Source organism: Balaenoptera physalus, assembly GCF_965194825.1.
Source record: "Balaenoptera physalus genome assembly, chromosome: 18".
Classification (NCBI taxonomy): domain Eukaryota; kingdom Metazoa; phylum Chordata; class Mammalia; order Artiodactyla; family Balaenopteridae; genus Balaenoptera; species Balaenoptera physalus.
Window position 1 is genome coordinate 73115191 of NC_138899.1, and position 25730 is coordinate 73140920.

Below are 25730 nucleotides of genomic sequence, written 5' to 3' on the forward strand. Positions count from 1 at the left end.
AAACTAGTGTTTTTGATTATAAGAACTTGTTTATGCATCACTGACTCAGGATTTTGATACCATCAGCAGTGAAATTTTATAATACACATGTCTGTTCTGAGTAGTCAACAAAAAAATTTCAGATCTGAGCTTCCGCAACTGGGATCCCTCTTCTTCACCAGAACACAGGGAGGACGTGTAGTGAGCTGCCCACTTCAGAGCAGCCGTGGGCTCGACTGTTGAGATGCCGCTAAGGCATTTCATCCAGAACAATCAGCACACAGCGGCAGGTACCTTTCTCAGGCTGAACCAAAGAAAAATGAGGTTCAAAATATCTTCATGTCTGACACATATTTTTTTTCTTCAGATCTTATTTGTGCCAACTGTGATTCAACCTTGGAAACAGATCTAAGGAATAAGCCTGAGAAGTCACAGTTCTGAATACTGACCATTTCTCCCCAAAAGTCTCTCCCTACATGACGAGGGGCAATCAGGGACCTGGGGGTTGGAATCATCTTGAAGATACACTCCGGTCATTTTGTTTGCCTGCAGGGATCACTGAACTTCTGGCGGAAGACTCAGCCTCCTTGATGGTGCCTCAGTTTGTCCACAGGTACAAATGAGTATCACTTCACACCGACCTGGCTAGGTTTCTAGTAAGAATTCATGAGCACTAGTTAAAACCACTGGAGATCTACGGAAGAAGGGGGCTAACAGAAACGGATGAAACTGTGTTTCCCTTTTATTCTCTTCAGTTACAAACGGATTTCTTTAAACAAGACAATATATGCTGATTCTTACCCAGAATATTGGGGGAAAATCCCCGGATCAAGAGAATGAGAGTATCTCATATCAGTTCAGGTATTAGCAAGTAAGATGCTGCCTGTTACCCTGTGATATGAAATGAGAAGGTAAGATTCAGATCTGGAGGAATATTTTGGCACTTTTTCTAAGAACTAAAAACTCTTGAGAGAACCTGTCCTATTTGCAGCTGGCTTTGCACATTTCAGAGAAGCCAATTCTCTGCCAAATCTAACAGTCCCAAGGACAAATCCATTATTTGAACATTGGAGGGGAAACTTCAATTAAATTTGGATACAAAGTTAATCTTCATTTTAATTGAACAAAAGAGCATCTCCCACAGGCATTTCTGTAAAAACTACAGCAGCTACTGAGAACTGCAAGATGCCACCTTCACTCATCTGTTTCTGGCTTTGTTGGTATTTTGGATTTTTTTGTCCCAATATATATGCCAGTTGTGCACGTTACGTCCACTGAGTGGACATTTACACGTGGATGGATCTTTCCCTGCCTCCTCTGGGACTCTGCACGGTCACCCAGCTCCCCACTCCCCAGATGCCAGCCTCCCCCACGCTCCTGGCTCTTTTTCTCAGCTATCAACATGCTTAGAGCTTTTCATCTTAGCATCTGCCTTCACCACACTTCCACCTCTGGCTACTGTTTTCTTTCCACCCCCTTCTCATCCTTAGTTTGCCAATGAGCGGTCTACACTTCCTGTCTTCCCTTCCTCCCCTACTCCTTCTCATCCTTAGCTCGCCAATGAGTGGTCTACACTTCCTGTCTTCCCTTCCTCCCCTACTCCTTTTTCAACCACCTGCAATCTGACTTTTCTGTCACCACTAAAAATAGTCCCCCTAGAAGCCCCAGTGACTTTCCAAACAATAAATGTGGTGGACATCTTTCAGTACTTTTCTTTCTGGTCTTTCAGCTGCAATGAAACACTATTGATGATTCCCTTCTTTCCACTTGACTCATGCCATCCCCCACTTTTTCTCCTCCTACTTCTTTAGACATCCCTTTTCTGTGTCCTTCATAGGCTGGTCTTTCTCCTCAAATGTTTACACTCCCCAGGGATGTTCTTGGGGACTTGAAATCAATCATGTTCTGATTTATCTTCTGGCACCACTAACACACACACACACACACACTCACTCACACTCACACTCTTCTCAGACCCAACCAAACCACCTCTCATCAAAAAATCATACTTGTCCCTTAAGGTTCATTCACTCCACCACACTTTCCCTGGTCACTCCTACAAGAAGTGACAGAGATTTCACTCTTAGTAGCTCTTTTGGTATTCTCTAGTTCTTGTGTACCTAACCAAAGTCATCCTGGTTATTCACATACACATCCTTTCCCGAGTAGATTAGAGCTTGGACTTTGGAGTCAATCAAACCAGGATTTGAATCAGGACATTAACCCTAGCTCCACCACCTTTGGTAAGGTTTTATTAAATCTCCCAGGTTCGGCATCTCCGACTAAAAATGAAGGGGGCCACGAGTGTAGTGGTTAAGAGCAAGGATCCAGGAGATGGGTGGTCTACACTGAATGCCAGCCCCACCACTTACTAACTGTGTGACTTTTGACAAGTTTTTTCCTTGTATGTGAAGTGGGGTATAAAAGTACATATCTTATGATGTTGATGTGAAAAATTAGGTGAGTTGATGTTATTCAAGTATTAAGAACAGTGCCTGGCACTCAGTAGCCACTAGAGAAACATGAACTATTATTATTATTATTACCTATCTGCTAGGGTTAATGTGAAAATTAGTACATCTGAAACATGACAGGTAAGCCAAAAAATGGCAGTTGTTCTTATAAAAATCTGTCTTATTCCTCTTTGTATAATGCATAGCCTCAAGTACAATCACACTTGGAAGTTACTATAGAAAGTAGTATCTATCTACCTACCTACCTATCTATAAGCTACTATCAAAAATAACTTAAATATATGTATAACTGAGTCACTTTGCCGTGCAGAAGAAATGAACACAATACTGTAAATCAACTATACTTCAATAAAACTTAAAAACACACCTTATAAAATATACATTGTTGTAATTATTAGCATGATCTATGGTAATCAAGACTTGTGCTGGCTAATCAAAGACATAGAAAGTAAACTTATGGTTACCAAAGGGGGAAGGGGGTGGGGAGGGATAATAAGAGTTTGGGATTAGCAGATACAAACTACTATATATATAAGAGATAAACAACAAGGACCTACTGTATAGCACAGGGAACTGTATTCAATACCTTATAATAACCTATAACAGAAAAGAATCTGAAAAAGAATAGGAAAAAAAAAGACTTGTGCTGGTTAAAACTGTACTCAAACACTGTTTTTTGACCCAAAGGCCATTCAAAGGTAACTAAAGAAACACATTGTGGTACATACATTAAATGGAATTCTACTCAGCAATAAAGATGGATGAATTACTGATAAATAATAAATGGAAGCGCCTCAAATACATTACAGTGAATGAAACAAACTAGAGCTTCCATTTATACAAAATTGTAGAAAATGGGAATTAATCTATATATAGATCAATAGTTGCCTGAGGCCCTGGGTGGTGGTCTGGGCTGTCTGCACAGGGGCACAGGAAACTCCTGGGGATGATGGAAATGTTCTGTATCTGGACTGAGGTGATGCTGACACCAGGGTACAAATTTATCAAAATTCATCAAATCACAGATTTTAAACCCCTGTAGCTTATTGTATTATATACTTTAAGAATACTGATTAAAGTAAAAATTTTCACTGAATGTATGGGAAGAAGAATCCCTAATCTGTCTGAAAGGCATTTTATTTTCTTGGACACCAAAGGGAGGAGGGGAGGCAATTCTGATAGTAACGACCTACCTTTAGGAGGGGGAACCACTGTCTCATTCCCAATCTCCATCCTGAGCATAAGCGGAATAGTTTTTGCCTTTGAGAAGTTCACAATTTATTATGCTACCCACTGGGAATCCCAGAAAACCTTGGGAAGTGGGTATGCATGAAGCCACAGAGCTGATATTTATGGGGTAAGACATTGATCCCAATGTGATGGCTGGAAATCTCTGGAATTAGAACATCCTGACTGACCGATCTGGTACGTACGGGGCATTATTTAGATGGAAAGGAATGTGACACACACTCTACAAGCCTTTCCAGCCAAGTGCCTCTCAGAGTGTTACTGACAGGTCAGTAGCCAACACGAGAGAATGGAAACCACTTCACTCAGCACCACAGAGAAGCCTCTTTTCAGGTGGGATTTGGTGACACAGCGCCGTTATCTGAACCAACAGCTAGAACCCGAGTGAAGGGGGAATGCCGCCCTTGCTGCCATTTCTGAATTGGAATTTGGCTTGACTCACGGGTGAGCATTTTCATTCGTGTTGAAGTTCCACAGCCCCTAAGTATCTTGAATGTTTGTTTTACACATGAGATAAAAAAGGCAATTTCACAGGCAGCATCCTCTTCATGATAATCATCATATAGTATTCATTACATACCCAAATTCATGCAGCCAATCAAAATGTCCCAGTTAAAACTGAAATGACCCAATTACTTTAACTAAGAAAAAAAAAGGTTTGGTTTTCTGGTAAAAATAAAAGGAAAACTCCAGAGGGTAAAGAGTTGAAAAAAAAAAAACAGATGAAAATCTACTTACCTACTCTCTCTTTTGAAGTGTTATTAAAAGGCAACATTCTGGAATTAGTGGTACAGCTTTGTGACTACTCACTGAATTGCACAATTTTAAAGGATGAATTTCATGCTATGTGAACATACCTCAATTAAAAAAAAGCAATACCTACATTTTAGGTCAATCAAAAATATTTTAAGATTATAGTACCTAACCTCCACCAAACTTCCGTGATTACAACTTATGAATTGAGTAGAAACCCCTAAAGGCATCAGGAAATACCATCATATGGAATGCTGAATTTTAAGAATCGTTTAAGTCGGAAATACTAGATATATACGTAAGTGACAATCAAAATTACCTAATAAAATACGTCTTCTTATTGTTAGCATGACCTGTGGCATTTTAGCCAGTTAAAATGACTACAGTGCTAAAGACTGCTGCTGCCTAAAACTGTATCGATGACTTTCAGGAAAGTCAAAATGCAAAATGCTGTGTGGAAATATAGTGATATTATATCATAGTGATTGTAGGAATGGGCCTTCAATGCTTATTATGTCATATTAATGAACTTACTTTTTAATGTGGACCATTTTTTTTTAGTCTTTATTGAACTTGTTACAATATTGCTTCTGTTTTATGTTTTTTGGTTTTTTGGCCACGAGGCATGTGGGATCTTAGCTTCCTGGCATCGAACCAGGCAGGTCCTGATCGACCAGGCATCGAACCTGCACCCCCTGCATTGGAAGGCGAAGTCTTAACCACTGGACCAAGAGGGAAGTCCCTGAACTTACTTTTATTGGTATTTTCTGTGACTTAAAAAATGATGATGTATTTTCAAATGATCTTTTGTGTTAAAAATGATGTCTCTATAAATAGTAAGAAGAAGCATATAATCAGAAAAGGCTAGACTGAAAATAAGTTGAGGAATAATCTTCACCTGATTTTGTACTCTCAAAAAGAAGAAACTTTGATAATCTTCTCATAGTCACTGGACATAAAAATTATGGCCTCACCCATGGATGAACTGAATTGGATACTATTAAGTTGAAGTAAAAACCCCTTTGGGTTTTTTTTTTTTTTTTTTTTGTATTACTTCATGATACTTTCCATATGGTTTATTTGCTATAAGGTTCAGTGAAACTTTTACTCTCATGGTGCATTAAATTTCATTTCATGGCCAAAAAAGTTCCATTTAACAGTCACAAAAGAACAACTTTTCATCTGTGTGAATCCAAGAATATTCATAACAAGGAAAACAAACTTCAAGTTGAACAGTACACAGAAAAAAGTGAGTCTGTGAGCTCATTGGAAAGATCACCTCATTCGGCGGCTAAATGCAACCTTTCAAAAATTATGTCTGGTTTTAGCTATTAATACTATTTTCTTTCTGGGTTAGGGTGAGTCTTCAGATTTCTGGTGAAAGTCTTACTAGATTAAGTAAGGGGTGCCAGGCTGAGCTGCTCTGCTAAGAAATAGCTATTTTTAAAGTTATTTTTTTATTTATAATTTGGAAAATAAGATAGTACTTTGTCAAGTGTAACATAAATATTCCTTATCTGACCTGAACTGTTTCTGAGTCTCCTTTAAGGACAGCATTACTTTGATTCTATCACTATACTCAGGCAGCTAAATCTAGAAATTATTTTTATTCTCTTTATATTTCCCTTACTAGGTTTGTTGAAGTAAGAGGAGCCTCTATTTAAAGAGAAGTTTGGCTAAAAACACTAGCTGGTTGTCCTTTTGGGAAGCTGACTTGAATCCACAGTGCAGAGAGATATTAAAGCTGCTGTTTCTGCTATTTACACATCCTTAGATGACAGACATGTAACAGTTGGGTGGTATAGGAAGACTTGCATATACAACAGTGCAAAAAACCCACCAACGTGCAAATCTGAGTATGATGAAATACTATCTTGAAATATCAACACTGAGGTTAGTGAATGGCTATCAGGCTATAAGCATGACTAATTATAACAGTTTTCATGAAATTCACCATATAAAGATTCAAATTTAATTAGAGGTAGTAATTCTGCCTTTCAATTAGTGCAGCAGGATTCCCTAATTCACAAATTCCTTAAATATTAAAAAAGTTCCTGATCAAAGAATCTGATAGTTTCTGGTATCTAGACATCAGCAGACTATTCAGGTACCTGCAGAGGTGAAACACAAGACTACAGCAGAATGTTCAATCTGTATATGGGCCAGAGGCAAAAAAAATAAAAGAGCTCTTTTATAACTACAAGTAGACTGTATCCCAACCATAGTCCCTTACCTCTCATCAGATCCGGTCTAAAATCCTAAGAGGAGGCTGGAGTGAGTGTGTATTTCACTTACTAAAGGCTTTGCTTACTTAGAGCCACAGTCAGGTTCATTAAAACAACTAGAACCACTCATCGTACATATTTTGTTGGCGGTGGATCACCTGTGTCATTATTATAGCACAATGTCTAGCTTAAGTTTGGGGTTAACTGGAGAGCTGTCCTGATGCCAGCCCTGCGACATCAGGTGGAGGAGGAGCTGAAAGCCTGAGACGCAGGGCCAAGAAACAAGTGTTCGTCAACAGGCAGTAGTACTTCGTGAACCTAGAACCACATTAGCTTGCGGTTAATGTGGCCATGAGCTAATTGCTCAGCCTTTCCATGTTTGTGCCAGCTGGCCGTGACCCCTGTCCCTACAGGCTTGGTCTCAAGGCATGACACGTTCACTACAGGTTGGTGGTGTGGGTGCAACAGACATTGGCCTCCTGGATTCTTTAAACATGTGCACACCAAGAAACTATTTTGTGTTACTTCTAGTTTATTTTTAGTCTTATATTAAAGCAGAAATTCCCTGACTTGTGTCTCTTATGTCAGCAAACCAGCTAGATCATGTTACATGACTGTTAAGGCTCCATCCCAGCATCCCCCAGTTAGCATCTCTATGAGTGAGTATCTGTCACCCCTCCCTCACCTCTGCTCCAAGCTCAACACAGGGATAATATCTGAAAGCTCCTGCCTGTATCTCACCCATTAGCTATTTTGTGAGCAGGAGCTATCAAGGCTCCAGCAATCCCAATAATACAATCTTCCCACCGTCACATCACCTTTCATCCTAAATACGTTTTTAAATGCGAGAACATTTACAGGAAGGCGAGCTCTGCTCTCCTGCTCAGTCATAGGCTCTGCTAAAGGACAAGATGAAAGGTGTGTGTTCTTCTTTTGAGGTTATGCAGATCTTTTCCTCTCTCCAGGTTTCAATTAAAGTAGAGAATACATTACTTGCTTTCTAAGTCTTAGGTGAGTTAGAATTTCTTCTTCTTCCTGTTGACATTTTATGCTGTTAGGCTGTAGATCCAGATGAAAGCCCTGGTCCAGTACCCAGTTTAGCTTCATTGCTTCATTGCAGCTCCTTGCAAGGACAATGGAAGCTTTAACCTGGGTGGATTCAGTGGGATGTGACTTATTCACTCAGAGATGTGGAGAGTTAATGCTTATATTTCATTTGTTATACACATTAGAGCTAAAACTGGGTTTGACTGTGAACATTTCATAGAAGAAAAAACAATGATGGATCACATGTAAGTGACTTTGTTGGAAGCAGAGGCTAGTAGCAGGGCTGTGATGAAACACCAAGTTTTTTGTGTATTGGTCAAATTATAGGAAGGAGGGTGGACAAAACAGGCAGCCTGAGTAGTGTGGTTGAAAATTCTTGAAGGTACACACTTCCAGTTATTACAAACATAAGTTCTGAGAATGTAACATATAGCATGGTGACAACAGCTGACAATACCATGTTGTATATTTGAAAGTTGCTAAGATAGTAGATCTTAAAAGTTCTCATCACAAGAAGAAAAATTTGTAACCATGTGTGGTGATGGATGTTAACGAAACTTACTGCGGGGATTGCTTCACAATACATCAAATCATTATGTTGTATGCCTGAAACTAATACAATGTTATAAGTCAGTTATAGCTCAATAAAACAGGAAAAAAGGAAAAATCAGTTTGATTTGACGACTAACTTTAATTAGATATTTCTCCCTCTGACGTTTTCAATAAATTTAAACATATGAATGAGAAAAAAGAAAGTTCTGAAATTTTCTGAACTTGCTTTACTTAGTTGAATAATCCAGCTTTTCACATTTTGGGCCATTGGCTTCCCAACGTGACCTGGCACGACAATGTTCCTACTTGTCTCCGAGACCCCGATCCTCAGGGGCCTGTGAAATTTCCTCTTGGAAAGCCGTGGAAAACCATTCTATGTGGACTTGCCTCAAATCCCTGGTTTCATTTCCTAGGTCCTCACAACTTATACCCGCATAAGTATTTTGCGGGAGATAACAGTGAGCCAGTGGGGCTGCTGCCTTCTCTTGTAGACTTTTGTTTGCCTCTGTCACCTCCCAGAGCGTAAATCCCTAAAGGATCCAGACCAGGTCTGCTTAAACCAGCTTTGGCTGTACCTTTCTCATTGCCAAGGCAGAGATCAGAACAACCATCTGACAATAACAGGGCATGGCAACAGCAGGCATCCAACCACCCTGTTCAAGCTTCCACTCCTTCTGAATGAACACAAAGAGAGGAAGCACCAGGCTGACCACCAGAGAAACATACCAGAAGATGAGGTTATTGATACCAATTCCTCGATGACAATGAGGATGATGATGGTGGTGAAAACTGAGCACCTAGAACGTGCTAAGAATTGCGCCACAGCTCCACACATTACCTCGAATTCTCTCACCCACCCCATGAGCTAGGCTCTTGCCAATGAGAAACAAGGGAGACTGACTGGCTGACCCAAGCCCTCACAACACTAAAGAGGCAGAAGCAGGATTCAGATCCAGATCAAGCTGAAAGAAAAGTTGTTTCATCTCTTCTTTTCCATTAAATCTGCAAAGTCAAGATTATGCGAGCGCTTGAATTTCGAAAAGCTGAAGGGCCTTGTTTTTTGGAAGAGAGTTTATTGAGAAGGTAATTGCCTGTGACTCCAGTGACAGATGGTATATAACCGGAGAGACTCAGAGATAATGAGAGCGTATATTCTGAGGCTGAGTCCGACCGCTAAGAGTCAGCCTGACTCTCCTCTTCACACACTGCTCCGGTGAAATGGGAGCAGGTGACCGTATCAATGAATAATGAGGTATCCTTAGATGCCCCAAGGCAGAAGGCTGAGAATTAACGTCCCTTGTACTCTGCAGATTGTAGGGCATTCATCTGCCGAGGGGTACAAAGGACAGAACAAAATCCATTATTATCCGTTTAGAGGTTGGCAAGATGACCCTCAGAAACACACAGGATCCTACGTTCCTTTTGAGCTACTATATTAATATTTTTTTTATTGTTTTTTTCTTTCTTTTTTTTTTTGGCTGCATTGGGTCTTCGTTGCTGCGTGCAGGCTTTCTCTAGTTGCAGCGAGCAGGGGCTACTCTTCGTTGCAATGCGCAGCCTTCTCATTGTGGTGGCTTCTCTTGTTGTGGAGCACAGGCTCTAGGCATGCCGGCTTCAGTAGTTGCGGCACGTGGGCTCAGTAGTTGTGGCTCACGGGCTTAGATGCTCTGCGGCATGTGGGATCTTCCTGGACCAGGGCTTGAACCCGTGTCCCCTGCATTAGCAGGCAGATTCTTAACCACTGCGCCACCAGGGAAGTCCCTATTAGTATTTTTTTCATCCATTCATTCATCTATCCATTCATTCATTTATCCATTCATTCATTCATATACTCATTCATTCAAAAAACACTGTCTACTATATATAAAGGAGATTTTCTAGACACAGGGACTTGTGTGTGTGTAGATAAGACACAGTTAATGCCTGTAGGAACTTAAAGACTAGTAATGTGCTTCTTTAACTTACAAAAAGTCTGTATCCTCCACCCCTAAAATATACATTTTATACCATAAATATATACATTTTATACCAAGGTCTGATATATATACACACAACTGAAAGTTCCATAAAACAACATCTACCCTTAAAATCTATAATGTTCTCTGATATTTTCTAGTCTAGTCTACTCTAGTACTCTTATTTAATGAAGGCAGTTTGCTTGAGACAATGATATGGCGGTTCAGATAAAGTAGAGATTTACAAGTGTGTATATCCACAACTGCATAATTGTGTGGAGTCAGCAGGGAAGAAATCAAGTAAACCTTTTCAAAGGTGTTTGAGTTGGGCCTTGAAAGATAGGCAGGATGGAGAGATGAGGGGGATTCCAGGAAGAGGGGACAGTGTGCTATACACACGTTGGCAGGCAAGCACAGAACTGAAACATGGCTCATAAAGATCCACGGAGGAAGAAAGGCAGGCTGGAGTTAAATCAAGGAGCAGACGGGTGTGATACGAAGGATCTGAATAAGAGAATGAAAGGGACAGGTTGTATTTAGGGGAAACTCATCAGGCAGGATCAGAAGAGGAAGACTTCGTGACAATCCCCTCACTCTCCCTTTTATGCACCTTGGGGACACCCCACCTCGCCATGGGAACGTCTGCTTGCACAGGAACCTCACAGTGCAAAGACCCACCCTGCCCTTATCTGCATGAAAAGCAAACCAAGAGCTCTGCAGAGGGCTTTGGCAGGATAATGGACAAAGATAATGCAAAAACTCACATGCTACAGACACTTGGAAATGTTGAATGGAGTATAAGATTTTTTTTTAAAGGCAGAAATGAGTTCACAAGAAAGGAAAAGGGAAATGAAAGGCAGAAAGATACGAGGTGACGTAGTGGCTACACAGGGAGAGGACTACTGGTCTCGTTATGCTGGAGGCTTTTTGTTGTTGTCTACTTGGGGACAGGAAACAAAGCTGTGAGCCTTGAGAAGTGGGACACTGGAAATAAGACACCTATATAAACCCTGGTCCTAAACAATGAAACAGTGGACTAGGGACAAATCTATGCACTGGCACAGGAAGATGAAAAGATTCCTATGATCCCTGCCTGGGTTCTAGGTAAAAACAACAACAACAAAATCCTCCCCAAGAATTCGAAACCACAGTCTCAAGTCTTACAAGAGTTTGGAGCTTACATTTATATCACCTTCTAGGTGCAGAAACTTGCAAACCAAGAAACTAATGTAATATTTGGCCCAGATGGTAAAGACTCTGGGGCTAACCTAAAAGAGGACACACACAAAAATGTAGGTTTAAGGAGATCAAAGATAGAAAAAAGAAATGCTAAACATAAGGAAAAAACCCCTAAAAAACCTAAAAAAATAAAACCCACCTAAATAGATTTTAAAACAGTACTTCTAGACATAAAAAATTCTATCACCAAAATTATAATTCTCACTGGGCACATTAAACAACAGATTAGAAATAGTCCAAGATAAGATTAATAAATTGAAGATAGACCTGAGAAAATTACTCAGGATACGGTAGCCAGAGACAGTGAGGTAGAAATAATTAAAGAAGGGTAAAAAGATATGTAATATATCACAAGAAGGTCCAATGTACATCTAATATGAATGCCAGAAAAAGAGAAGAGGAAAAGTGGAGAAATGGCAATATTCAAATAATTAATGGCTAAGAATTTTCCAGAACTGATGAAAGATATGAACCCTCAATTCAAGAAACATGAGTCTCAAACAAGAAAATAAAAATAAATCCAGGTGCTTCCCTGGTGGCGCAGTGGTTAAGAATCCGCCTGCCAATGCAGGGGACATGGGTTTGAGCCCTGGTCCGCAAAGCAACTAAGCCTGTGTGCCACAACAACTGAGCCCGTGCGCCTAGAGCCTGTGCTCTGCAACAAGAGAAGCCACTGCAATGAGAAGCCTGCTCATTGCAACAAAGGGTAGCCCCGACTCGCCTCAACTAGAGAAAAGCCTGCGTGCAGCCAAAACTAAAATTTAAAAAAAAAAAAATAAAAAAAAAATAAATCCACATCTAAACACACAATGTAGTGAAACTGCAGAACACAATACACAAAGCAAAAAACCATAAAAGCAAACAGAGAAAAAAGTAAATAATCCACAAACAAATAGCAAATCAACCACAGACTCTTCAACAGCAATGCTTGAGGCAACATGGTGAAATATATTGTCAAAAGTCTAGAAGGAGAATAAATGTCAAACTAGAATTCTATTCCTAGCTGAACTATCACTGATAATTGAGGGGAAAATATGGGCATCCAAGATAAACAAGACAGTGATTTACCACCCACTGACTGTTACTTAAAGAACTACAAAAAGATATACTTTGGGAAAAAGAAAATTTAAACCAGAAGAAAGGAGTAGGAGGCAAGAGGGAAACCATCTGTTACATTGTTTTCTGTACTTTTTCTGTTTTGAAATAAAAATATTAAAAAGATACAGATGACCCAATTTACCGTGTTTAAAACACTTCGCTTGGGAAAGGTGAAATAATGGTAAGACCAGCCAAGAGCAAATGCTATCAAATGACCCCATGAAGCAACAAAAATAGAATAAAATTATCGACTTATCCATAAATATTAATGAATATGATCTGAGCATCTTTTGGATACAAAGAACAATACTGCTGAACCAGTGAAAGATGTTTAACAAGAAAAATATCTAATATTTTATTTTGGTAGAACATTTTTGTTTCCTGTCCTTTCTTCCCCATTTAAGTTACCTATTTGGATACTGGTAATTCGTAAATACAACTTTAATTTAGTATTGTATATAATTGATCCCACACAGTCTAACTGATGTGGAATTCCGAAGGACTAAGTTTTCTAAATAAAACTGAAAAATACAGATTCCTGAGTAGCCCCATAGATAATAAATCTATACTTCAAAATTTTAAAAAATTACCTTTGCTATTCCATACAAGTTTTAATTATATTAGAGATAACAGAATACAACTTTGTGATATGATACAAGCCCACATAAATCCAGGTTTTTAAAGGACTCAACTTCTTTCTAAATAAAGCCAACCTCAGCAAAAGAAATAGTAGGGCACATTTACTTGGAGTTCGCTTTAAATGTACTACACATACATCAAAAATAACACTTCTTCTTGCTATGGCTACAGAACAAAATGCCAAATGCACATTTACATTAGAATCAGGTAACAAGCCACAGAATCTACTCACATTTATTGTCCCATAAGTAAGCAAATACAAGGGCAAAAATTACTAAGCACTTTTCAGCAGACAAGAAATGGAAATGGCACAGAAGCTTACATCTCTGCCAAAAAATACAAGGGGAGTAAATAGTCACTTTTTATAAAAAGCAACGATATGAAAATTGATTGAATACATTTCTTCAGCTAAAAACACAATGTCCATCTACTTGGCCATCAGCATCTAATAAACTCTCTCACCCTGGGCACACAATGAAAATTTGCTGATGAAGAGGACTTGCACTTTTTCTTTTCCATTTTTCTTGTTTGGGGACCTTTAAGTTGTCTCATAGGAAGGAACAAAAATGGCTACCTCTAATTAAAAGAATGCTGTGGTACATGTTACTTTTTCAGACATAATGTTTACTCCAGGAAGAAAAATGTCATGCAAACACATGCCAAACTGAGTAAACTAAAGATGAAAAAGTTAAACCCAAACCATTTTACTTCATAAATTCTTAAGTAACAGTACCTAAACGATTATTTTGGAAACAGGGATGGCTCAGGATCTAGCCTTCTAAGCACCTCTTTCAACTACTGTACAACTTCCCAGTTTCTTGGGAAAATCCACCATGATACACAATTTCAGAGAGCCCTGGCCTGCTACTTTGGCACTGTTCCACTGTCAAGGAGTGAAACGATTCTTTTCTGTGCCTTCCCACTCTCTCCTCCTTAACTCCCCCGTGATCTCTGGAACCCAGGTGGCAGGGGAAGGGGGCCTGGGCTGCCTCGGCACCTCTCAAGGAGCTCAGAGGGTTCCAGGGATCAGCACTGTTTGGAGCAATGGGAATGTGGGCACGTGATCTTTGGACTCAAGTTATGGGGAGCCCTGTATTGGCTTGTTCAAAAAAGTGAAAGAAGGTATCTTTACGTGACAATGACTGGCAGTAGAGTGTAGAATGGTTCAGAGGTGGGCTCTGAAGAGAACGAGCTTGAATTCAAATCAATGCTGTGTGACCTTGGGCAATTACTTTCCCCTCCTCTGTGCCAGCTTTTCCCATCTATAAACAGGGATATAAATACTACCTACCTAAAGTCATTGTGAAGATTAAAGGACATAATACATTAAGCACAGTGCTTGGCACATAGTAAGTGCTCCAGAAATATTAGCTATTATTAGTAGTAGGAGTACTAAAAACACAAAAACATGGGTGAATGGGGAAAAGGTACAGTACTAAGGTTTCATTTATTATAAATGATTTAAACTGTAAAACCAAGAAAACATTTTCCTTAATAGGAAGTTAGAATTCACTGCTCTAATAACGTTAAAATGCAAAGTTTGTAACTTTTGGGCAACCATACACTTAAATATTCTTGAATTTTGATTCCCAAACCTTAAATTGTGATTCTCATAAAGGTTATTTTTTAACAGATGATGTTGAATATCATCTGTTACATATTTTTTTGAGACTTGGGCAGTGGGCTCAATATTACATTTAATTATTTTAAGCTATGATGCCTTAAAGCAGCAGTCCCCAACCTTTTTGGCACCAGGGACTGGTTTCATAGAAGACAGGTTTTCCATGGAAAGGGGGGGCAGGGGATGGTTCAGGCAGTAATGTGAGCGATGGGGAGCGGTGGGGAGCGATGGGAACGATGAGGAGCGGTGGGGAGCGATGGGGGATGATGGGGAGCGATGCGGAGCGATGGGGGGGATGGGGAGCAACGGGGAGCGGTGGGGAGCGGTGGGGAGGGACGGGGAGTGACGGGGAGCTATGGGGGGGATGGGGAGTGACGGGGAGCGGTGGGGAGCGATGGGGAGCGACGGGGAGGGACGGGGAGCGACGGGGAGGGACGGGGAGCGACGGGGAGGGACGGGGAGCGGTGGGGAGCGGTGGGGAGCGGTGGGGAGCGATGGGGAGTGAGCGGCAGATGAAGCTTCACTGGCTCACCCGCTGCTCACCCCCTGCTGTGCGGCCTGGTTCCTAACAAGACAGCTCAGCGGCCCGGGGGTTGGGGACCCCTGCCTTAAAGCCAACCCCAGACCTCTTCTCCTGTCCCAGTCTCCTCACAGGAGGTACAAAGCCAAGCTTCATACAAAGAGCTGCGTCACTCTGAATTCCTTTCCTTTCTCTTATTGTGTGTGGCCTACCAAGGTCAGAAAACAAGTAATCTGAATCTTCCATTTGGACTTTCTTCCTTTCTGACTGTCCTTTGGAGATTTAGCACACTGTCCTTAGAGCCCTTGCTGAAGTAATGAACATAAGGCTGAAGCCACAAGCCTTATTTTGCAGCAGAATCATTTGCAAAGAAAGATACTGACTACTGACGTTGAAGGGCATTATCTATCTAAGAAAGGACCTAAAGGTAACTGAGTCAAGAATTTCCGGTCTTCCGATTTTCAGATAACAGAGTGGTATTTCTGAACAACTCACCAAAAAATTTCCTCGGATAAGATGTCACTGAGACCATATGTTCTCAAACTAGGAGCTCAGGCCAGCCCTTGAAGAATGATGATATTTTTTTTCTTTTACTTTAAAAATAGGACAAAAGATTTTTGACTAAAGTATATGACACAGCAGAGGCTATGAACACAATTTTTCTATGATTAATAACGTTAAATTATGCTTAACGTTAAATTATGCTTATTTTTCCTAAATGCAGTGGTGAAGCGTGCTGCTGAACTGTATTGTCTAAGGATTGTTTTGAAGTCCTGGATCCACAATTTTTTCCTTAAATCAGCAAACTGAACTATTATCTTTAAAAAATTACCTATGGTATCAAACATTTGGAAACTAGGGGGAAAGCCATCCATCCTTTCTTAGAGCTGTAAAATCTATATTCAGTGTCAAGATGAATTTAAAAAGACGCAAGTCTCCTGTGCATACTCACCAGGGGTTCTGCCATAATGATTCGAATCTTGCGCTCAGCCTGAGTGGTGAAGTTGACAAATAAACTCTTGAGGACATATTCTCCAGGTTTGCTGTCTGGGTCCACACTGATGGGTAACATGGTTGGTGGCCCTTTCTCCTTTTGTGTGCCAGATACAGGTGGAACTGGAGGCTTGATATAACCGTTGCCAACCGGAGAAGCTGAAAAAATAGAATGGATATTCTTACTGGCTGAAAATAACATCATCAATATTCAGATTGGCTGTGTTAAACCATAAATATAAGGATATGAATCACATGAAGAATGCTGTACTCAATATCATAGCCTGGCCTTATGGTGTTAGGATTTAACTATTTTGATTACATAAGTGTGTGTGATGCCATATTTATCTTGAAATACTTCTGGTTACCACACTGCTTTAGGTAAATCGTGTTGCAAAGACATAATACAGCTGATAAATCCTAAAACGTTTAGGATGTTTTTAGCTTCTTTTTTATGTTCCAGGGAAATGGACTAAGAAAATGCATAGGGGAAAACAAGTGATTCCTTGTCCTGGTTTTCCTGACAACCAGGAGCACTCTGTCTTCTGTGATTCATTCTAATAATGGAAAAGACTCTGGGGTCGTCCCTTCCAGAAGTTTCCAAGCAGCAATTTTCAGAAGCCCAGCTGGCTCTTGCTCCTGGAAGGGATGCCCCTCTTGAAAGATAAAAGGCTCAAGCAGTGCCATCTATGCCATCCAAGCTGTGGGTTCTTTTCCCTCTCACCATTCTTTGGTTCAAGTTGGGATGCCCCTCCTCATCGTTTATAAAATGTGCAGATTCCCTACTTGGATTAGATCTTGAACAGAAGCCATTATCAGAATCTCCAGTGAGTGGCCTCCTTTCAGGATGCAACAGACAGACCACTGCTTTAATTTGACAGTTACAGAAAAAAATTTTTTTATTCATAAATGAAAATTCCATGTCTCTCTACTTTTGACTATCCTTTGACATGTTGAATTCTAACAAGGACTAGCCCCTTCCATCTAAGTACCTGTAAGATGGTCAGTTATCAATATTCAATGGAAGAAATATGAGAGTAGGTGAGCTTAGGTGACAGGCATTAGGTATACTGAGGAGAGGACGATGGTAAAGTAGACTTTTAGAAGGAAAACTAGATAGTTTGGGTGACTGGATACAGAGATTAAGGAGAGGAGTCAAGAAAAACAAAAGCAGATTTCCAGTTTGGACACCGGTTTGGCTGTCAAGAGAATGGGGGTATGTCATCGATAATAAAGGAGGGAAAAAGTTCTCCATGAAAGCTGAACACTCTTTTCTCAAAACTACAAATAAATTCAAGGCTTCTCTTAAACTTCTTTCTATCTCAAGCCAAATTCTGAGGAAGCCAGGCAAAAATTTTATTAATTTTATGGAATTACCAGCATGTCCTCACGTCATGTAGATTCTCCGTCATCTTTCTTACTCTTTCCTAACGTCCCCTCCTCTCCATTTCATTTAACCTGCCATACAGCTGGGGACTCCCTTACATCTGGAGGGTCTTCCCATGTCTCAACTACCACTAAACTTTAAGAATATGGCCTCTCAAGTTATAAAAATAAAATAAAATCGGTTGTATATGATTCCATTTTCTCATTTCTCCATTCTCACTAGCTCCATCCTAGCCTAGGCCTTTGGAAACCTACGGCTAGATTATTACGGCAGCCCCACTGCTGGCTTAATTTCATTCGTTTCACATACCAAACGAATCTTCCTTCAGCTTAATTCTAACACATTTCTGCTCAAAATGTGCAACGGCTCTCAATTCTCATCATCAAGCCTCAAGCACACGGCCTGGTTCTGAATGCACCCCAGTCGCGCTGATGGCCCCGGCTGGCCCAGGGGTACACCGCCCTCACCTGCAACTTCCTGCTGTCCCTCAGCTGCTGCTTTCCACTTTCCTCTGCTCATCTAATCCTCCCGGCCTCTCAGAACCACTCTGACTCTCATCTCCATGAAACCTGCTCCACCAGGCCAATCCTCACTGGTCAGTTTGTATGACAAGGTTTAAACGTTTAACTCTCGCGCTTTGGCCTTGTACATCCTGCATGACCTAAGGAAGGCTCCAGAGAGAGCTGACAAGTGGAATCATTATCAATCAGTCACGCAGTTCTGCTGAGGGTTGGCTCTGTAACTGAACCATATACTTTTCTGTGTCCCCTCACAAGACTGTAGCCTCCCAGATCTCACACAGAGTTCTTCACACAGGTGATACTTAATAAATCTCTTTAAATAAATAAATGACATCTAACTTTATTTCTGTATGACTTGAAGTGATTCATAAGGAGGGTACACTATGAGAAGAATCAGTGGTCACAGTTTTAAAGGAACAGGGTGAAACATTTGCAGTGAAGAGTCATTAGTAAATGGCACTCCTTGCAGCTTACTGAAAGGTACTATTAATTCTAAAGAGCATATTCAAAATCAGGTGATGCAAATGAAGTCCATTCCTCTGCCTTACCTCCTACCCTAAGTGCAAGAACCTGGTGGAAGTAGGAAGCCTCCCAGGTCCAACCTACAGAAGGACGTGGGATCTCCACGAGATACCATTCTAATGTATCAAGGGCACTGTGTCATAGGACTGAGACTGAAACAGAAACCGAAGAAGTCTAAGTGGAGGACTTTTTATTCCCTTTAGTTTTCCACAGGATTTAATCTACTTCTAGAAGACAGCAATAATCAGGTGGATGGGATACAACTGCAAGACCAGATCCATAATCATAAGGCTCTGGGGCTTAAAAGTCCTAACTATAGTGAGAGAATTTTCCTAACAGTGACCTGTAGCAGTCCTCCTGCAAAGCTGCATTTTCAACCAGAAGTGCTGAAATGCAGATACCAGAATGTCTCCCAGACAACTCTTCCATTTAAAAGGCCAAAATACCAATTCACTGCTATCATAAAAAATGGTATCTGCCTATACTTCAAAGCCCAGACATCCTTGTGAGTACAAAAGTCTGTGTGCACAGCCTTAGCGAGCTGGAACTATCCAAGCCCAGCAGAGCCCTGTGTCAGAGCTGAAAGCGACTCAGGGAGAGGGTGCCCATCATTCTGGCTGCAAACAGACCAGCTGGGCAGATGGAGACGCCGTGAGAGTTAATGGGTAAGTGTCCTTGAACTAGATCCACTCCCAAGTTTTAGAAACCCCTCTTCATCCCACCATAATTCATAGCAAATTCTAGCTTTTTGTTAGGATAATTTTCATGGCACCTTTCAGTGACTCAAATTATATACTGTTACCAAATATAGTTGAGAAGCAGAAAATACATGTTCCTGGTACTCGAAATTTAGTCACATAGTTCACACTAAACATTAGACCACTACCATTGGAAAAAAATCATTATATCCTCCCTCAGCACTTGCTTGCCCTTAATCTACACATAATTAAGATCAATTGTCTGGTTTCTAAGTTCATAATAGTCTGGAAACTGAAAATTACAAGGGAAAGGTACAACATCTATGGGTAGATGCACCAACAGCAAAACAAGAAAAAAGGCACAACTCTCCAAAGCCGCCAGAACTTAAAAATGCAGTTGCCTGAAGCCATTTAGCACAGGGCCACAGAACATGACACTGGGGGCAAGGATATCTCCATCCTGCAGGTCGTCATGATTAGCGTTCACGATGATAAGCCTGAGTCCCGTGGAAAGGTTAGAACAAGTTCAACATCTAGTCCCGTATTTGAGAAGGTGAGGAAAAAGAACGATATAAATTTGCAAAAGGTTTCCATTTCAAAAGGAAAACACTAAAAAAGTTTTGGTATATTAAGGGGTAAACTTTGCTCTCAAAAATTACATCTATTTCTTCATAGGTCTGATTTTTAACTAAAACTTCTTTTTCATTGAAACATATAAACCAACTACCAATTCAGTAATTGCCACACTAAGGCCCCATTTTCCATCTCTGCAAATGCAGGCAGTTACGGTCTGCCCTCTGTCTCCTCTGCTTCCGCATTTGTGGATTCAACCAACCCTGGCTGGAAAATGTTAAAAAAAAAAAAAAAAAAAAATTCCAGAAAGTTCCAAAGAGCGAAACTTGAATTTGCCACGGGCTGGCAACTATTTACATAGTATTTACATTGATTGTACTTACAACTACTTACATAGCATTTACATTGTATTAGGTATTATAAGTAATCTAGAGATGAACTAAAATATACGGGAGAGGATGTGCATGGGTTATATGTAAATACTACACCATTTTATATAAGGGACTTGAGCATCCATGGATTTTGGAATCTGCAGGGCTCCTGGAAGCAATCCCCCGTGGACACTGAGGGACGACCCTACAGTTTGAGTCTATTTCTCTCCACTGCTTTCCCTGCTTTCTATCCAGCCGGGCAAGCAAGCCCATCTACACTTTAGGGTCTGGTCACTACCCTCTCCTCCACTGGCTGGGTCTAGGCCCTGCCCTCCACTGGGCTCTGCCGCAGTCCACCCAGCTTCTCCAGATGGTCAGCATCCTCTTAACATGGGACCTCTGGAAATATGGGACCTACCATCCATTCATTCTTATCCCTTAGGATAAAAGGGTCCTGACAGGTCATTATCTCCTCTTCCCCACCTAAATACAAGTGGAAGGAACAATTTAACTTGGAGTAAACACTTTTCTCATTTAAATTTCTTGTATGTGATGGATTTTTAAGCTTCAGCTCCATCTGCCTTTATCCTCTCTCCTTTTCTTCTTCATCTCATCTTCCTATTTTCACACAACAGCTCAATGTCCCTAGAAAGTCACTGAAACCAGTGTTCCTAGGGGCGGGTGGGGAGCTGAGGCGGGGTTGAAAAGAAGAGCATCACTTTCAGATTATTAATCAGGCCTCTAACTACTGAATCTTTGGAAATTTGCTTTGCTTATATTCTCCCATTTACATTTTAATCTCGGATGAAACATGTTCTAAGTCTTCTTTTGTCTTAAATGGGTTTTGTAGAGGTTATTTTATTACTTTCATTCTAAATTCTGTTTCAGTTGGTTCTGCTGGATGGTTTCAGGAGATGTTTTCCCCCTTTTACTGGGTGTCTACTTCTTCTATCCAGCAGGCTCCATTCCTTAACCTGTTAGAAGTCTGTTTTAGGTTTTTGCAGCCCATTCGTTACCTCTTTATTAGATCTATTTCTGACCACAAGTGATGATCTTTTGAAGGTGACTCGCTTTTCCCCTCATTTCATCGACTAATACCTTAATTTTTAGCCTGACTGCTCTTAGCTGGCTACGGTCTTCTGTACAATTTCCCTGAGTTACCCACATTTCCACGAATTCCTAACCTCCTAACTGCAACACCAGCACAAACAGCCCCAAAACGCATGGTGCAGCTACATTTTTATTGTGACACTAAGGAAAGGAAAGGCTGTAACGAGTTTCCTCATGTAAGTGCCCCAGAGGCTAGAAGTGGCGATCTATGTTACAGGAGAGCAACTGGTTTTCTGTTAGGTTTTCAGACACGTTAATACCATCGCTCATTATAGCCTACCATCCATTCATTCTTTCACCCATTCACTTCAACCAATATTTAATGAATGAGGGCTGAGGCTTCAGGTTCTGTTCTAGGCACTGGGAAGATAGCAGTGAACAGATGGGTCCTGCCCTCATAGAGTTTACACTTTACTGAGGCAGGGTCATATAATCAGCAATTTCATGTGTGTGTATACACACACACACACACACACACACAATGTGTTAGATTGCAATACGTTCTAAAAGACGAAGGGAAAATTAAATTGAGTGAGCAAATAGAGGAACCTGCTCTTGTCTATCTGCCCAAAGGTGCTTAGATGTTACAGTCTACAACTGTTGTGGAGAGGGATGAAAGACACGTGCATTCTTGGTGTCCAAAAAACCCAGAGCACTTGGCTCAGGCAGGGTCTGCTTTTCTGGTCCATCCCTATGGCCTGCCTGTATCTGTGTCAGTTGGATTGGAAATGAGAATTTTAACCAGCTTGTGAAGGGCATGGATCAAAATGCTGACCAGACACACGGCTTCTTCACCTCCTTCACAAAGTACAGGACTCAGGAAAGGGCCATCTCTGCCGGCTCTTCAGCAGCTTACAAAGACAGACAAGCAAGGAGCCAGCTTTTCAAAACACTCAATGCTTTTTCTGATGTTTCCATTACTGGAACCATACCCTGAGCATTTGAAAAAGAAAATGGTTTACTTTTTTTTTTTTTTAAGTATCCTGAGATAGTATGTAGTAACTGTTCAAAGTAGGTACTCCTCCTAGAAATGGAGGTCTATTTAAACAACTTTACTTTCTAGAGATCTAAGTAACCTTATCTTTCAAAATAGGAGTAAACTGATTAGATTTCTTTGTTCACAGTTGGATATACGTTATTCTTTCTGCTGGTTCTTGGTGCCTCGTTCATTTTGGAGGTTTGGAGAGCAAACCCCTTTTGTAACCAAGAACTGGGTCCTTCTTTAGGGCCATACGTCCCCCCCTCAATCCCTCCTTTCCTGTAACACTCATTTTGTTTACTGGGATTACAGGAACATTTCATAAAACATAAACCAAGGATGACGCAGCTACTGTGAGAACGTGTCACACTGTGTATAGACCAATAATAAATTGTCCACTAATGCATTTATGAGGGCGCTTAAGAAATGGCATTTTAAAGGGACTGCAAGTACTCAAAATGACCAGAAACCCTGAAGGTCATGAAAAGTAAATTAGGACGAAAAGAAAAAACCCTCCAACTATGATCAGATGAATTATTTTCCTCTGAAGAGTATTATTAAGAAGTGGAGGGCCTCCCTGGTGGCGCAGTGGTTAAGAATCCGCTTGCCAATGCAGGGAACATGGGTTTGAGCCCTGGGCCAGGAAGATCCCACATGCCGCGGAGCAACTAAGCCCGTGCACCACAACTACTGAGCCTGCACTCTACAGCCCACGAGCCACAACTGCTGAGCCCGTGCGCCACAACTACTGAAGCTCGCATGCCTAGAGCCTGTGCTCCACAACAAGAGAAGCCACTGCAATGAGAAGCCCGCGCACCACAACGAAGAGTAGCTCCCGCTCGCCGCAACTAGAGAAAGCCAGCGCGCAGCAACGAAGACCCAATGCAGCCATAAATAAATAAATAAATAAATAAATAAATAAATAAATAAATAAATAAAGAGGAGAAGTGGAAGATATTGGGATAAGAAGAAACAATTAGCTTGAGCAACAGAAAAATATTTAAGGGATAGAAGATTCCTAAATAATATTATATATTTCAAAGTAGGTAAAGAAAAGACTACTAGGCAAAAATATTCAGAAATAATTTTTGCCTTGGAAGAGAAATATATTCAATGACATGTTAAGTTCTGCTTAATTAATTTCCATAAAGTTCTAATAATGTGAAATGTTCCTCCCATTTTTGTTGATTAAATACATTCCTGCTTTCTCTTACACTATTTAGCTCTCTATTCTATAGTTCTCAAATTGTGTTCCTTCAAGTTTCAGGGTTCACAAGATATCTCTAGGACAATTAATATCTTTAATCCTCAAAAATAATCCTAGAAGGTCAAACAATCTCCCTTTTACAGATAAGACCATGTAGGTTCAGAGAGGTTACATGATTTGCCCAACCACAGAGTGGTTGACTCAGGATCTGAACCCATGTTTACCTGACAGCATATCTTGTGAGCTTCCCGTATCACCCTGTCTTAAAACATAGCAGTTGCTTGCGATGAAAACTAAATAATATAAGTCCCTTTACCCACCCACAAGGTTTTTCCCCCGGCATTAACTAGTTTGGGGACTTCAAGGGATGACAAGATAAAATATAAATGTTGTAATTGGAGAATGAGGCTTCTTATGGATTAGTATAGATGGTTATTTTCTAGAAAGACTCATACAACCTCCAGCCATGGGTCCCCTGCCAAGTTGTATGTCTTCTTGACCTTGAATGCATCTTTTAGCCATTAGAGGAGGCTGAGAAAGGCTAGGAGTACAAAAAAGAATCAAGAATTGAAGACCCGGGACTTCTCTGGCTGTCCAGTGGTTAAGACTTCGCCTTCCAATGCAGGGGGTGCAGGTCTGATCCCTGGTCGGGAAGCTAAGATCTCACGTGCCTCGTGGCCAAAACACCAAAACATAAAACAGAAGCAATATTGTAAGAATTCAATAAAGACTTTAAAAATGGTCCACATCAAAAAAAATCTTAAAAAAAAAGAGAATTGAGGACGCATATAAATATATGAAATCTGATTAATGACACACCTTAGAAAGGTCTAGAGACTATTCTTTCCTGATGACATAACCTTTAACTGGTTGTTCTCCTAAGAAGACGCAAGTGAACCTGAAGGCACAGTTCTCTGTGTTTACTTCAATCTGCTGCCTCTCAAAACCGTTTTTGTCTTTAGTCTCCCAAAGACTGAATACCTTGGAGACAGTGAAAAAGTTCAGTAAAGAGAGAGTAAGCATCAAGTCACTGCCCTGTTTTCTTTCTCTCTTCCTTTACCTTCCAGTATTTTATCTTAGAGAAATGGCAGTAACTCTTCAGTGATTTCCTTTATAAACGTCTGTCATCTGCTAAGATGCAATTACATGGACTTTCCCCTGATCTTCAAAGTAAGTACTGTCATCAGAGCCTGAAAGAACGTTTGCCAAGATCTGTGAGCAAAGGAAGATGAGGTTACATTGACATTTCAAGGTCCTTTCTCACCAAAAGGAGATAGAATAACCTGCTAGAGGCGGGATAATCCTCAATTTCAACTTCCGTCTTCTCCCGAACAGAACTGACAAGGGGCTCTCATTCGTGTGGCCCTCGCTGGCCATCCTCTCCTCCTCTTTCTTGTATTTTCTCCTTTTTATTGTCTTCCTCTTATGGCTCATTTTATGCAGTAAAGTCTCATTAATTTGAAATTCCTTAATTTAAAATTGATGATACATTGGACAAGGCTTTGCGTTCTTTTATGTTAGCTTTGGAAAAGATTTGCTGCCTTTTCATGTGAATCAGGGGCGCTCAGAAACTCTGCACATGAGATTCTCCTGGAAGGCTGGGCCCTACCTGATTCAGGGGCTCTGGGGTGGGGCTCGATCATTTGCACTTCTAACCAGTTCCCAGGTTATGCCAATGCTGCTGGCCTGAGGACCATATTCTGAGATCTCTGAGGAAAGCAAAGAGGACCAATTAATCCAGTTGATAGAAGTGTTTGTTTTTTTTTTTTTTTTGAAAATGCAAGTTTTTATTATCATTACTATTTTTTTTCACTTTGTTTCTACATTGTGTTTTTCATTCCTTTTGCCTATAGCAAAACATATGCTTCATGAACTCCAACTAAGTTAATGGTTTGTAGGCAAAACAGAGGAAGAGCACTGAATGGAGAGTCCAAGGTCTGAGTCCCAGCACAGCTGTGTGTGTCCCTGGGAGAGGAAGCTGCAACAACTGGTCTTTGCTCTCCTTACCTGTCCTTCTTA

At 40.7% G+C, this 25730-nt stretch overlaps 1 protein-coding gene across 8 annotated transcripts in view; it reads right to left on the minus strand.

Moving 5' to 3' along the window:
- Nucleotides 1-25730, minus strand: part of FRY (FRY microtubule binding protein) — a 434377-nt gene that overhangs the window by 187532 nt on the left and 221115 nt on the right. For all 8 annotated transcript variants that reach the window (XM_082435479.1, XM_082435480.1, XM_082435473.1 and 5 more), the window contains one exon: nucleotides 16303-16502. In XM_082435479.1, the coding sequence (XP_082291605.1) occupies nucleotides 16303-16422 (120 nt within the window). In that variant the 5' untranslated portion in view covers nucleotides 16423-16502. The remainder of the gene's footprint in view (nucleotides 1-16302; nucleotides 16503-25730) is intronic.